The following is a 15,560-nucleotide window of genomic DNA, read 5'->3' as shown; positions in this document are numbered from 1 at the left end:
ATGGTGCCAGGGGCTGTCAATAGGTCACCCAACAGAGCACAGCCACCCCAGAAAAAGCGTGTGCACACCACTGCTGAGCAAACACAGGCCTCTGATGCCTCACTGCTGCTTCACGGAAACTTGCTTAGAACAGCTAGGCAGAGGCAGGAGCCATTTACACTGGAAATAATGACCATGTTGTGTAGGTGAAGTGGCAAAGGGCAGAGGTATCTTCATCCATACCCTCCATCTGTATTTGAAGCATTGATGGAGTACATGGCTGAGATGTCATCTGGTAAAAGCTGCTGTAGGACTCTAACAGTATTTTTCTATGCCAGTACAGCCGTAGTTTTGAACTGTGAGGCATGATTCCAGCTTAGAAGACAGCATTTCTCTTTAAAAAGCCATATGGAAGCTGCACACGCATGCCCCATCCTGATTTTGCCCCTGGTTTCCTGCACAGGAGAGCCCTGCTGCAAAATCAAAAACCTGCCTTGGCAACGGTTCCAATGTTCACCAAAGAGGCGCTCTCAGAGCTGAAGTTTCTCTACCTTTCCCTGTACCTGGCTCTGGTTCAATCACATCTGGAAAACTACATCCAGCACCAGCTGCCAGAGCCAAAAGGCAGCTCTCAGCTGAGCTGCAGGGGAACAGGTGCCCCTAGAGACTCCCAGGGTCCAGAACCAAAAATCAGGCTCTGAAGCCAAGGATTTGAAGCGAAGTAGCTGAGAAATTTGTTTCACTGAGCGGTACCTAGCTGCTAAGGAAAGTGGGGCTTTTACTTACCCTGGTGCTAGCTATGGAAAGCTAAGATTAAGAGACAGAAAACAACTGTAACAGCTGAAAGACTCAAGGACCTCCACATACTCAGCTTAGTAAAGGGGAGACTCAATCTCAGTCTGTACATGCACTCACAGGGAGGAGGGACATTTGATAACAAAAAGTTTTTCATACTAGTAGACGAAGATACAACTATAAAACACAGCTAGGTTAATCTAGACTGAACACAAATGCACACTGCTGAGTGAGGATATCAAAGCAGCTTACTGAGGGGCTGTGATGGACAAGAATTCACAAGACATTTTTAAACCATAAGTGTGTGTTTCTCCTAAAGAGATGCTCTTGTTCAAGCACTGCCATTGAAACCAAAGCAAGAAACAGAGTCAGATTCCTATAGCCTGCTGCAGCCAGGAAGGCAGCCCAACCACCCTAACCTTAAACCTATGAATCTACCCAAGTGCCCTGACTGGTATTTAAAAAAAATAATAACAAATAAAAAATAAAAAAAAGCAAAAAGAATTATTTGACAGCTCAGCCTCATGCCCAGATGCTGAAGTGTTACTGAAGCCTTTCACTCCGCACTTAACTCCCTCTGATGCTAAAGAGAAAATTCTGGCAGCAGCCACAAGCATTAACTAAATGGGAAGCTATTCTCTGCCAGCAGCTGGGAGAAACTTCCTTCTTTCCCCACTTTGTACGTAAAGAAAACCCCACAATAGTACTCTGCTAGCCAGATTTTTAGCTGACAGACTCTTGAGGAAAGCCTCCAGATATCAAGCCTGCTCCTAAGGACCCTCTAAGGAAGATGACATTTGACTTCAGGAACGTAAGGATCATCCCCTCCAGGAAAGCTCACTATGCTTTCTGCAGAGAGAAGAAAAGAGTAAAATGGGAAATAAATAAGCTGGATTTATTGTGACCTAAGAAAAACAGGACTAAGTAATTTTGATCAATATTTTGATTTCTCTAACAAAAGCTGCAATCAGCACTGACATAAACAAATAGATAGCAAACTGAGAGTCGGGGGAAAATCAAACCAGAGTTTCAAAACCCTTATCTTTCTATCACAACAATTGCCACCAATGACAGTAATTTGCATGGCTAATAAGCAGTATTATGTTTACAAAATCATTCTTGGGAAGGAGGAATCTAAACAATTTTTGCCAACCCAGCAAAGGAGTTATTGGATCAGATGCTAGGCTTCTTTTCCCCTTTTATCCTGTGTGTGTATTTTGCCAAGACGCTTTGCTACGCACTAATGCATGGGGCCTTTGCAAGTGCTCCACAATTACTTGCCACATTCTCTAGATTCTCAAGTCTTTGCCAGAAGTGGAACTGGTAGAGCATGGAAACGGGCTGCAATTGGCCCCATCTCTTTGGGTCATTACAGCTAAGAGAAAGACTAAGTTTGTTACCATCTTTAAGCAGCACAGGTATTTCCAAAAAGGTAAGAATGTGTCACATCTGCATACAAGGGTCATGCTGAAGTTTTTCACTAGATAATCTCAAAAAATAAATAGATAAATAAATAAATAGATAAAGGAGAGGGGGGAAGAGAGAGAAAAAAAAATAGAAAATAGGGACAAAGATTTCCAGAGAAACACAAAAGCCTTCTCAGTTTCATTAACAACAAATCAATAAATACTTGACTAGTTTTCTTTTAATAACACACACAATTCCACTTTTTTCTGGAAAATACATGTGCCTAATTTAGAAATTCGATTCAACTAGCAAGTTGAGAGGCAGGGAGAGAAGTCTTGCATTAAGTGCAAAACTTCTGGTTATTTTAAACTTCTTAAGCACCACTGATGCTTTTCAAAAAAAGATCTCTCAAAGTCCTGGGTGCATAAACAGCCAAGTTTTGCAAAAATCCTCAGTGGATTCACAGAGCACAGCACAGGAAATCCATCCCATTAAGTAACGACCTCTTTGGTCACACCAATGAACTTGATCATCTGTCGACAGTCAATTTGGAAACTATCAAGGATATGCATTCCCCAGTGCAGGCATTAATACGCCAAGCAGGACCTTCTTATTGCATCCCCCAATCTGCCACCAGACAGGCATCACTTCTGGATCTTGGGTTAGCTCCACTTCTGCCCCAGGTCCTGCCATCCCCGCACCCTTCCCCAGGAAAGCTCTCTTTGAGCTCCCATCAGTCTGGGCTGAGAGCAACCTCTGGGGATGCTTGCATTTCCTTAATGTGATGCTGTTCCGGAGACATCTGTGACACAAGCACTTCCCATGAGTCAAATCCCTACCAGACTCTGCAACAGATACAACTTTGCCCACCCAGCACCCAACTCCTTAACAAGTTGACAGTGTTTCCAATCTCCTATGTCAGGTGGGCTCACACCTTTAATATTGACAACACTCCCTCAAGAAATCCACTTGACAAGGAAACTTGGAGGAAAAAATTTAAATTAAAAAATATGTAGCATAGAATAAACCAGGCTATTCAACGTCTCTAGATGTTGTTCCAGGCAACTGAGTCTAAAACGCAGATACAGATTTTTAAATAATTTCAAAACACCTGATAATAGAGTCCCAGTGGACTACAGTAATTGCTTATCATAACAGCGATAGAGTATGTTTATCACCCACTGAGACAAACTGCACCGTATTATTCTCTGCTGGACTTTTCAGATAAAGCAGATCCACACCATAACAGTAGGACCCTATGGATTAAGAGCAGGAGAGGATCTAACTCAGAAACAGAGACACCAAAAGGCATTGCTGGACATGGAACTGAGGAGTTCATGAAAACATGTGCAAGTGAGAAGCACCACTACCTGCACACTCATGAGCAAAGCATTTTGACATCTGCAAATGAGAAAGCATTAAATACACACAAACAAGGCTGCTGACAAGTGTTTGGGTTCTCCTCTCCATTTAGGAAAAGAAGGGCTCATTTCATGCAGATTTGATCTCAGCCCCTACACAGGCATTTGTCTTCCCTCAGCAATTTCTATCCTCAGCAGCTACCACTCTAGCAGATTGCTGCCTCGCTGAAAGTAAACACTGATCTGCTCTTCCCCTCCATGCAAAGGCTCTGTTTCTCTTCAGAATGAAGAAAATTCAATGAGGTTTCAAGGATGACTTCAGCATGTTTGTACAGACGGTTAGACAAACTAGCAAGAGCTCCTCAATCCTCCCCTCCATGCCTGGTGTGGGGTTTAGCATCTTCAGAAGGGCTCATGCAAATATAGCTCCCAAAATCTGTTTTATGAAGACAGCAGACACCGTTTGAACAGCTGTGGATCCTCACACCAAGAAGCTGTAAGTGAGAAAAGCAAAAATAGCACTTGGAGGTCACCAACACGTGAAAATTTAATAAATGCAAGAAATCTACTTAGACTGACAGTGTTCTTTGTATGTTCATAGTGCACCACAGCATCTTCTGCCTAGCAGGAGCAAATGAGGAAACTGAGGCAGAGAGAGCAAGGGATCAAAGACAAGAGAAAGAGCTTCTGTCCCAGCTGCTCCAAGGGCTATCTATGTTTCTGTGTTTGGAAGATGCTCTCCCAGTCATAGAAGAAAGCAAAACAGCTACCAACCCCTGGGATGTAAATGCTGGTAAAACAATATGCTTTAAAACATGACATTAAAGGGCTTTAAAAACTAAAATAAACAGGTGGTTTCAAGGACTTGAGAAGTGATTTCCTGCAGCTTTGTGTTTCATGACTGGATTATTCTGTCCTGTCCTGACAAGGTACAGGTTCTGTTCAAAGCTCTTCCCGTACTTGAAGTGCTTCAGATTTCTCCCCGCATGGACTTTCCAGTGTCTACAACCACGATTTCGCAGCCTCTCCTTCAGTTCATACAAAACTGGATCTCCCTTCTTTATTTAGCTGCTTGTTTTCAAAACCCCTGTAGAAACACGGGAGCTCCAAATTCTCCACAGCTCTGGTCAAGCTGGTTGTGACTGCCCAGCAGGCCCAGAAACTATTTGGAGAAAGAAAGGGAGATGGACAGACAGTATGATTACAAAAGCCTCTTTTCCTCAGAAAACGAGGCTAAAAATACTGTAGACAGTGGGTCCAGTTCCCCTCCAGAAAGCAATGAAATTGCACCAGAGTTGATTTTGGCCCAATATGTACTTGGCAAATACTGATAACAAGGATTTACTATATCCCTCCTGGACTGTAAAGCAAACATTTGCTTCCTACAGATAACAAAATGACTATGATCGCTCTGGGTTTGCAAAGGTTATAGTTCCTTCCTTCACCCAAAGCAGGCCCATGATTCTTGTTGTCTGAGCAAAAAATCCCTTATTTGCAACACCTGCCTGTTTTCCCCTAGGTACCTACTCACCTCATGCAAAGACATAGTTAGAGATGAGTTTGGGATAGATTCCAACAAAAAATTACAATGAGATTAAATATTAATTCCCATTTTAATTATATAACCATGACTAGGCTTAATGGTCAGGCAGCCATTAAACAGGAGAGAAGCATGTAAAGTGGATGAGAAGCATTTCTTGTATTGCAAATACCTGGACCCGTTCACAGGCACATGGATTTTTCCCCAGAAGACGAGCCAGCCTTTGGGAGGCCAGCTCCAAGAGATGCACAGTTCAAATCACCCAGCAATCACAGTACCAGGAGTCACACGCAGACTTCTGAGCCATATGGGATAGCACAGCACACCACTGGGTCAGCACCATGTCCTTGGGATATATGATCTTCTTCACCATAGCATATAAATAACTGTGTGCTAAACACTCATTGATGGATTTTATCCTCTGAACACCTCTAAGCACATACAGCTTCTCTATTTCTGTCTAAGAATGGGCCCTGAGGACACCAGAGCAGGCTCAAGGACTGGCCCAGGATCACCACAGAAACCTAAGCGAGATGTCCCACGTGCCACAGCAACACCCAATCCACCAAAGCAGTTCCCAGACTCAGCTTGCTCTGGCGCCCTGATGCAAATGGGACCTGTGCTGCACCGCAGAGGCTGCCTCCAGCTCCGAACCGGACTGTGAGCACACATGCAGAGAGAACCATCTCCCTTCTTCCCCAGGGACAGGCAGATTGCCAAACTTCTTTTTAAATTATTACTTGCGCCACTTTGAAGTGGCTTGCGTACCATTAGCAATGCACACACTCCCGTACAGGGCCCCCTGCAGTAGATCAAACTTTCTACAGCTGTCAGTAGAAAGTCGGCTGCAAAAAGTGGGAGAAACATCAGAAAATCAGCTGGTTCTGCTTTACTTTAGACTTCAAGGTGGTGAAATGAGACAGCATAAAAAAAATGAAAAAAAGAAAAAAAAAAAAAGAAAGAAGCTACCTCTCCATAAGAAGCTGCAGGGAAAACAAAAACATAACCAAGCCTGAGCTGTTTCTCTCAGCCTGATACATGAGAAGAGAAACAGGGAAATACCAGCCGAAACATTCTCCACTTTTAAGCAGTCTAAGCTGTCAGAGCTTTAAGACTAGCTGTCATGACAGGCACAGTCCAACGGCAGCAAGCTCCCGAGCAAGAGACCTGCGCCTAGAAACACGCCATGGGCAAAACCTCACTAATGTGGTGTGAGGGAGAGTAGGGCTTCGCATAAGGACACTGTCAATGCTCCACAGGGGCAGGAGGAGTTTCAAATAAAAATGGAAAAATTGAGGATTCGTAGAAACACCCCTTTCCTCCTCTGCTCATTCTGCCTCCTCCCAACCCACCCCACGGACGGACGAGCGACGCTGCAACAATACAGTCAACAGGGCAAGTGAAATCTGCATGCAGGTGACGTTCTGCACCGCGCAGGCTATCGCGGCGGCGGAGACGTGCGATCTCCGAACAATGGCAACGCCGGCTTCTCCAGGCAAAGGCACTCGCTGCATTGAGCACGCTGCAAGGTTATGCAGCCAAGAAGAATGCGACAGGAAGAATAAAACAAATCGGGACTAAAGTTAGGTGATGTAGAAAAAGCAAATCTGTTCCCCAGCAGCAAAGGGACCTGACCACAAATCTAAATGACATGAACCCAGATAGATTTCAGCTGATCATTCAGATGGAAAGCTCAGCCCACTTCCCACTGCAACATCCCCCTGTAGAGAGCACCAAGGAAAGCAACCAGCACAACTCCCTTGCTAGAGTCAAGTGAAGGGGGGGAACCCAGAACCACAACCCATAACCCCTTCCTGCTACTGGAGGGAAAAAAACCCTGAAGCAGGTCGGCAGAAGGCTTTCAGTACACAGGATCACATCCCCCAGCTAGTGTAAGCTGGCACCATTTCCACCTAGTCTACAGGGAGTAGTCGGGGAGAAGGTTTTCCAGCCTCATTCTCTCAAGTATTTCATCCCTGGAGAGGCTTGAACCTTGGATCAAAACCCATGGGCTTCAGGATCAAATGCACGCTTCTCCAAAACCATTTCAATCTCCTGCCAAATTAATCTCATATTGAAACAAGTCCATGTTTCTCTTTTCAGAATCAAACCCACCTGTTGGAAAGCACATCCACATGTACTGAGCTGCACGTTCACACACTGCACAAGCAGATGCACACGCTACCTCTTCGCACCACACGTGGCCCATTGTTATAAAAGAAACAGAAAACAGTTTTTACTAGTTGCCTAATTACTTGCAAAGACAGAGAAGCCACAACCGCTAATTCCTGCAAAGCACTTGAAGTTTTCCTGTCGAAATGGATTTGCAGAATAACATCCACGCCCCACCACCAGCTCTTTAAAATCATCCTCCATTACTAAGCTTCAGGATCCAGCTAGCCCTTCGCTCAAACACACAGGAAACACAGCTCCCACCCATGCTACCAGTTAATCTGCTGGTAGGGTCACAGCCTGCCATCCATCTAGGAAAACCCACACACACCGATAACAGCGGACCATTTACATGGACCGTTATTCACTTCTACACGCAGCCTCAGGAACACTGCACCTACATCATACGGTAACCTTAACCTTACAAAGGGCTTGCACAGCGTTCCAAAAACACCCTGCAATCACCCACTGCATTATATTTCCCCCCCCAAAAGGCTATTTCAGAAACCAAAGGGGCTGAGCATCCTTTATGCCATTATTATATTCTGCTGAACCTGAACGAACCGCCAAAAGGAATAAAGCCGTGCAATGAAACAGGGATGACGCCTCCCCTTCGGTCTCTGGTTTAGGAGTGTCTTTTAAACAAGCGATTCTAAGGGGGACAACACGGCACACACGCTTTCTGGTGCAGCTCTGCCAACCGCACACCTTTCCAGCCCTCTCTCGGAGACGCGTACAAAAGCAGACGCACGGGAAAAAGCCACGTATCCAAAGGTCCGCAACTCGGACGAACGTCGATGCAAACTTCTAGGGCAAACAGAGAAAGTCAGCGAGCCGGGGGGGGCGCGGCGAGTACGCGCACCCGCACGGAGCCCCTTACGTAACTGCTGCAAAACGGCGAGAGGGAGCCGGCTGTTACTAATAACGGTTATTATCAGAGCGTTCGATTGATCAACCAGATCGGAGCGGACGGAAGGACGAAGTTGGGACGGGGCGGCAGGCGCCGCACCTGGGCCTGCGCCCGGGCAGCGCCGAGGCCCCGCGTGGGTCTCCCGGGGCCGGGACCCCCCCTTTGGCGCCCTGGAAGCGGCTGCCAAGGAGGCGCCTCGCAGCCCTCCATCGCCCGGCGCGAGGGGACGAGATGCGGCCACGGGGCCTGAGGGGAGACTCAGACCCTCGAGGGGGGCAAACAGCGCAGGGGGGCGAAAAATGGCCACGGAAAGGGGGAAAGGGCCAGTGAGGGGAAGCAAAGCGGCTACTGGGGGGAGCGAGAAATTACCACAAGGGGGGACAGTGAGGGAGGTGAAAAATGACCTGGGGGGGGGGGGAGAGCAAAAAGCGGGGGCTGGCGGGGGGAGAGGGGCCAGTGAGGGGGGTGAAAGCGGCCGCTGAGGGGGCCGGAGGGAACCCGAGGAGCCCAAAAGCAGCCGGGGACAAGGGGCAGCGCATCCCGGCGCGGCGGCCGCTCGCAGCCCCAGGGGTGCGGCGGCGGCAGGTGGCGCGGCGGCCGCCCCACTCGCGACCGTGGGCTGACGGCGGCGGTGGTGGTGGTGGGGGGAAGACCCCTGCTCTCTCTCCCCCTCCCTCCTCACCCACCTTGCACGGCCAGGACGGCGAGGGCGGAGAAGCAGAGACAAAGCAGGTCCTCCAGCGCCATGTAAGCCGCGCCGGGCGCCGGGAGCAGGGGCCGCCGCGGCCGCATTTAAGAGGGGAGCGCGCTCTCCCGCCGCCCCACCGCCATCTTGTGCGAGCGCCCCAGCCCCGCGCTGTCCGCCGCGGCACGGACGCGCGGACGAAGGGAAGAAGGAGCGAGGGAGAGAAGGGGGCGAAAGAGAAGCAGGAGGCGGCGGCGGCTGTGGGGCTCTGCCTTTGTCAGCGGGGCTCGCCGCCGAGCCGAGCCGAGCCGAGCCGAGGGGGCTGCCGCCGCCCCCCCCCTCCCCGCTCCTCCTCACGCGGCTGCCGCCCGCCTCCCCGCCCGCCCTCGCCAACGGCGGGTCCAACAGGTTGCGGAGAGCCCCGGGGGCGGCGGAGCCCTTTTCCGTGAGGGAAAAGCGCTTGGAGAGAGGGACGGGGAGAGGGTTGGGGGCGTGGAGGGGGGGAACAGCCCCTCTCCGCGCGGGGCCGGCGGCAGAGGGAGGGCGGCAGGTGCGGGGCCGCGCCGAGGGGCCGCCGGCGCCGCAGCGGGGGGGCCGAAAATAAATGTTTTGTGGCGATCTCTTTTTTTCTTTATTTTTAATGGAGGGGGGGAGAGGTGGTCGCCATCGCCTTGCTGCTGGCGGGGGCAGGGGGCAGAGAGCGACTGGCCCGCGTGGGAGCTGCCCAGCGTGGGCCGCCGTGGCTCGTCAAACAGGCACAAACGGTTTGAAGACACAAATGGTTTGAAAACGCAAACGGTTTGAAGACACAAATGGTTTGAAAATGCAGACAGTTTGAAAGCATCCTGCACACATGCCCTGTCTCCCTGCATGGCCTTCGCTCCCAAGCGCAGCTCCGCCTGGCCCACGCAGGGCGTTCGCCGGACTCCTCATGCGTGGAAAATGCGTGGCATGGGATTTTTCTTTTTTTTTTGTTGTTGTTTTTTGTTTTTAAAGCAAATAACACCGTGCAACCTGTCCGTGCGTAGAGGCAGCAGGAGCGCAGCAGCGGCTGGCGCGAGCAGGTCGGCTCGGAGGCGGCCTGCGGCGGGAGAGGAGGCCGCCCGGCACTGCCCCGTGGAGTGCACTAGCTATGCCGAATATGGGGGAAAAAAACAAAAAAAAAAAAAAAACTTTTTTAATCCAAACGCTCCCATTTGTTATCTTGTTTAACAAAATACGCAAACGTAAGTGGAACCAGAAAGGCTGCGTGGCGGGAGGCAGGTTCCCCACGCGTACAACTGCAGCGCGGTGCTCGGCGCTGCGAGCGCCGCGCGGTCCCGTGAGCCCGGCTGGCAGCCGGCTCCTTTCTGGCCAAGAGCGTTTATACGGAGGCTACAGCAAACCCTCTGGCCCCTTTTCTGCACCTATCTAAAAATCGGGCAAGTCCGGCACGATACAAATAATGAAAATTGGTGCCAGTCGGCAAAGTACGGTGCTTTCTGGCTAACGGGGCCTGGCCTGTGCTGCTTACTGAACCGGTTTGGGGTGAAAAGGAGAAGCAGGTGCTGGTCTGGAAATCGAAAGACCCAAATCTGATTCTTGTCTTTGCTTCTTGCTTGACTTTACAATGTCATTTAATCCTTCCATGACGCTTGTTTGTCTTCCAGCATGTCAGTGGGAATAAGAATTAGACCAGCGTTTTGAAAAACTTGAGCTTGCAACAGATGTGTTCCCTCTTTCACTGGGAAAAACACTTAAAAACCAGAACCTGAACTGTGAGAGTGCTGGTAAGGTGACGTGGGGCAACCGGTTCTTTTCACGCATACAACACCTGCGCGGTGTGCGAGTGACACCCACACCTGGGCCGATGGGAGCAACGCTCCCCCCCCCCCAGGGGCATTTCTGCCCCCAGACTTACAGGAAGCGAAAGCCCGCTTTCTTGCGCTGCACGCTCTCCAAAGTGACTGTCCCTGTTGGCTGGGAGCGTCATCCTACCTTTCCGGAGCTGCAAACCTTCAACATTTTTGAGCTGAGAAATTGTGAATAGCAAAGAGTAGTAGCAGCAGCAAGCGGCAGGTGTTTGTAGTTCAGCTTTTTCTTCCTCACTTGAGAGACGTTATTTCTGTCCTCCAAAAACAAATTTGGTGAGACAGGTGTATGCACAGTACATCCTGCCCATCTCTCGGTTTGTATATGATCCCAGCAACACGGAGGTCATTAGGGAAATCCAGCAGAAGCCCCTATAAACTCACCTCACTCAGCAGGTGCTTTCCCCATGCAGCCAGCCTGGAGCCAAGGGGAAATCTGGAGAGGTTATGGGCCTTAGTCAAAAGAGTTAAAATCAATGAAAGAAATGAAAGTTAATTCAAAATTAAGAGTGATACAATTTTAAAGCAGAATAGCTGTTTGTTTGTTTTTTTAAATCACCATGTGGATATTCTTATTCCAGACTAACATTGCTTTCTATTCTCCTTGTTTAATCCACTTCACACTAAAGAGAGTTGCTTAAATTTGGAGTAAGGCACTTTATCTGCAGACTAAGAGTGCCCCCACAGACCACTGATCAGCAACAGCAGCCAAGCGACAAATCCGCTGCTGTCAACCCCGAACGCGCCGAAGTCAGAGCGCATTGAAGCTTTCGTGCACGCTCTTACTCGAAACGGCTTTCCTTGCCGTGCCCTCCAGGCGCGGGGGTATCGCAGCGCTGCCCGAGCAGCTTGGCCGCCAGCGCACAGGCAGTCGGGGCCTGAGAGGTGTGGGACCGTGCTTAGGTTCGTCCCTCCCCAAGCAAGAATAAGCATCTTATTGCTGCCCTAGCTTCTGGCGCTCTTTGATTCAAGGCAGGTCTCTGACACCGAGATTGCAGTTTTGCAATGGATTTAAGCTGTTTTAATTAGCAGAAGAGGTGCCACTGTGCTGGCCTTAGTGCTTGAATGAGCCTGGAGGAAGGGATGGAGCTGGAAACTGAACTGGCAGCAGCAACGACAAAGTCAGTGCTCTGCTCCAGCTCCTCGTGCAGCCACCCAAGAGACCGTGCCAGCGCGAGAGAAACCTCGGGGATCTACAGAGAGGCACGAGGCAGCTTTCAGTGGCCGCACAAAGCTGGATCTGCTCAAACTCATCACAAAACCCACAATCTCGGCCTTCCCAGCACAGGAGTCCCTCAGGGCCCTTTACCACCAGGACCTTTTCCTTGCCAGGCTGCTTTGGGTCTGGCAGCAGCTTCACGCTAGAGGGCACGGTCGCTTCCAGACGAGGGCAGTGGCGGTGGCCTCCTGTTCTGCATGTGCGAGCAATGCCAAACAGGAGCAGCTGGTTGTGCATAATAACACGCATTGTGTAAGTGAGCAACACAATAAGCAATTTGCTCGACAACCCAGGGACATCAGGACGATTCTGCGTAACAGAGAAGAAAGAAAAAAGAGAGAAAAAAAAATGCGATGACCAAACCCTAAGGGAGCCTCACTATACTACACATTCATTTCATTACACTTGCTCTTATAAATATTTATTACACATACTATCTCATCACTCTTCCAGGAATGGGTGTTGTGTTATTGTTATACCCAGAGAGGGCTTTCCCTCTTCCTCTGGTGCTGCTGCAGGCAGCCGGCAGTTGCCAAAGATAGATAGGGAGCAAGAGTGTGACATTAGCTGTGGAAACCGCCACTTAAAACAGGGCTTTGGGGCAGATATTGGCAGGTGCATTGTCAGGCGGGAGAGGGATGGAAGAGGAAAAGACGGCAAGTAATGAGCTTTGGAAGCCTTGTGTTTCAAATACGGTGCTAGCGATAGGGATTTCTGCAGCGAGGGCCCTGCCTCTCGAGCGTGGACCGCGAGTGAACAGAAACTCTTCCACTCTGTAAATCCTGCGCGGATCCAGGATGGGAGAGTTGTGATCTGCTTTTAGCTCTACCACTCATGTTGCTGCCAGGATTTCCTCTGTGCCTGTTCCTGGCCCTCTTGGCTGATCACTGGGCCGAGTCACACAAGTGAGGATTTGCAGAGTCAAACGATAACTTGCCTTATGCAGCGACGCCTCTGCCAATTCCTTGGTTGAGACTAGCGACTTGGGCTGAATTGCTGAAGTGTAATTCGGGAAAACATGCAGAGGCAGTCCAGATATAGAGTAGATTTTAGATTAAATGAATCTGTTTCACTTAAGTAAGTCTCCCTTGTTGGCATATTCATCTTTTTTTTTCTGCATTTTGTTAACCAGCTTGTTCACTGCCAAATGTAATCAAATAAAGATCTACTAGAAACATCTCCATGTGTTACAAAGCAGCTGCATAGAGCATCACTGTCTTGTAAACATACATGACCATGAAAGACAATATTTGCTCATAAACAACATCTGTGCACGTCTCCAGCACTTACCAAGGCCCAAAAGAAGTTTTGATCCCTAAATAGTCTGAATTTTATACGCTGCTACAATGCCTACTAGCTGCGGTTGGTTTTAGGCATAAACAACACAAGGAGCATCAAGGAATACCGCACAGCCAGGGCCGCCCCCAGGAACACCGCTCAGGCTCCTTTGGAGCGGCAAACGGGATCGCATGCCAAAAATAAAGCTCTGTTCCAAAGTTTTAGGAGACCTCGGGAGCTCGCTGCAAAGCGCCACGCTTCGAGCACGCAGCGGCTGCCCGCCGCTGGCGGCTGCCCCAGCTGTGCACAGGACGCGAGTCCAGCTGCGCGCGCCCGCGGCCGCCCCGCGTTGCTGCTCGCCCGTGCCGCGGGCTCGTCCGCGCGGCGCGGAGCCGAGCGCGGCCGGCCGCCCGGGGAGCCTGGCGGCGCTGGAGGCCGAGTTAGGCGCGAGGTGTAAGGTTTGAAAAAAAAAAAAAAAAAAAAAAAGCTTCGGCACTTTGGAAACGTTTTAATTTTAGATTTAACTTTAGATACAAAATTCTGTCCTTCTCCAGTATTTCTCACAGAGCCAGAGGGCCTGACGGTTTTATACCTTCCCACTGCTGTATCAGGAAGCCCCATTGCCGTTTGCTTCCAAGCAGCCCCCGGACCGGGCAGGCTCCCACCCCACCGCCCCCGCCACGGGAACGGGAACAGTTCCTATATTTTTCCTCCGAACCTGCCGGTTTGCACCGAACGCCTGGGCTGGCTTCGAGAGCGTCCGCAGCGCCCTCGTCGTGCGACGCAGACCCGTCCCATCCGTCAGCCTGCTTGGCAACCCTAAACAGATGATGTGGTGGTTTTTTTGTGGATTACCGCCCACCAGAGAGGGCGGCTTCGCGCCGCCGCCAGCCCTGCCGCGCTCGGGCCGCTGTGAGCGATGCGGCATTGCTCAGCGCTGGTTTCTGGCGTAAGTCCCCGTGAGCGTCGCAGACCAGCGGACTCGGCAAAGCCGAAGGCGGCACAGGGTATCAGTAAGAGAAATAGTACCGGCTGATGAAGACTAGTAAAAAAAAACACAGCAAAAACGCAATGTCCTCAGAGTTATTTTAATGTAAACCTCTCCAGCCAAAGGCCTGCTTTTACCTCTAATTTATAATCAGACAAATCTGTGATTATCCTCTGGTTTTCACTCTGCTTTCTCCCGTTTGTGAGCTAATTTGATTTCAGATAAACACTAATTAACACAAGAGGTCACCACCACGGCCAGCAGACACCGCTGCAACAGGCATTCAAAACCATTAAGAAATCGAAAGCGCTTCCACTGCTTCCTTTGAACTCTCCAATTAAAAATTTCACAAATAAAGCAACTGTTTTACACCTGCTTCACCCTCGGGGAAGAGAGGGCAGCGAGCTAGGAGCTCGTTGCCGCTAAGCTGATCGGGTTGGGGTCCCTCCCTCCGTGGGAGCGCCTGCTGCCCTTGCTCTCCGCTCGTCTTCCAGCCCGGGAAGAGAGCAGGGTTGTCCCGAACGTTTGCAACGCAGCTATTACCCCGATGGGCCTGGGGCACGCGGAAAGCAGAGCGGCGGGGGGGCCTGGGGGCCCTCGCACAAGTGAAAAGGGGCGTCAATGCCTTTCCTGGGAAGCTGGATTGATAGCCTGTAGGAAGGACTCATGAAGTGTGTGTCTCTCTCTGTCTCTCTCTCTCTCTCTCTGTGGCTATTTAGGCAATTCCCCTTTCAAAGATGTAGGAGAATATTAGATTAATCCAACTGCTATAATAGCATTAGCTCCTGCTTTTAAAGAAAACATATTTTATGGTGTACGTACCCTAATGGATACAGCCTGTGGCTGCAGAGGTCCTGGACGGTGCCCTACCAACACCCATGCCAGGCTCTTTGGAAATGATTTTGCCCGTTTCCTGGGGGGCAGGTGCAAGATCAGCCTCGGGCCCCAGCCCCGCGCCGACCGCCCGCACGCAGAGCCGGACGCCGACGGCCCGAGTGCACGACGGCATCCGGCTGCCTCTGCTGTGCGTGGGGGGAGCTCGCTTAAACCGGGGAGCAAGGCGAATTACCAGGAGCGCACGGAGAAGCCGGCGCGGCAGCTGCCTGGCCCGCACGGCCAGGCAACGTCAGCCCTGAGAGCTGCCAGCCCAGCGCTTCCTGGAAAAACTAGACCTAAACCCCGGGCGGCCCGGCAGGGAGGCACGGCGCGGGCGTATCGAGCTGCCCGCCTTGCGCCGCGTTTCCCGGGATGCTGCTTCCGCCGCTGCCCCCGGATTCGCCGCCGAGCAGATCCCGAGCCGCCGATGCGGAAGCCGCGCTACCTTAAAATGATCATTTTCCCTGTCGTTGTGCTCTGAACAGCGCAAACAGCACACG

At 50.6% G+C, this 15,560-nt stretch overlaps 1 protein-coding gene across 1 annotated transcript in view; it reads right to left on the bottom strand.

Moving 5' to 3' along the window:
- IGDCC4 (immunoglobulin superfamily DCC subclass member 4) overlaps positions 1-8,956 on the bottom strand; it is a 102,994-nt gene extending 94,038 nt beyond the window's left edge. The window contains exon 1 of the mRNA XM_062583843.1: positions 8,851-8,956. Coding sequence (XP_062439827.1) covers positions 8,851-8,956 — 106 coding nt within the window. The remainder of the gene's footprint in view (positions 1-8,850) is intronic.
- Between the last annotated feature and the right edge of the window lie 6,604 nt (positions 8,957-15,560).

This window comes from Rhea pennata, chromosome 10 (genome assembly GCF_028389875.1).
Source record: "Rhea pennata isolate bPtePen1 chromosome 10, bPtePen1.pri, whole genome shotgun sequence".
NCBI lineage: Eukaryota > Metazoa > Chordata > Aves > Rheiformes > Rheidae > Rhea > Rhea pennata.
Note: the sequence above shows the minus strand (reverse complement) of the source record. Positions and strands in the feature narration are given on the sequence as shown.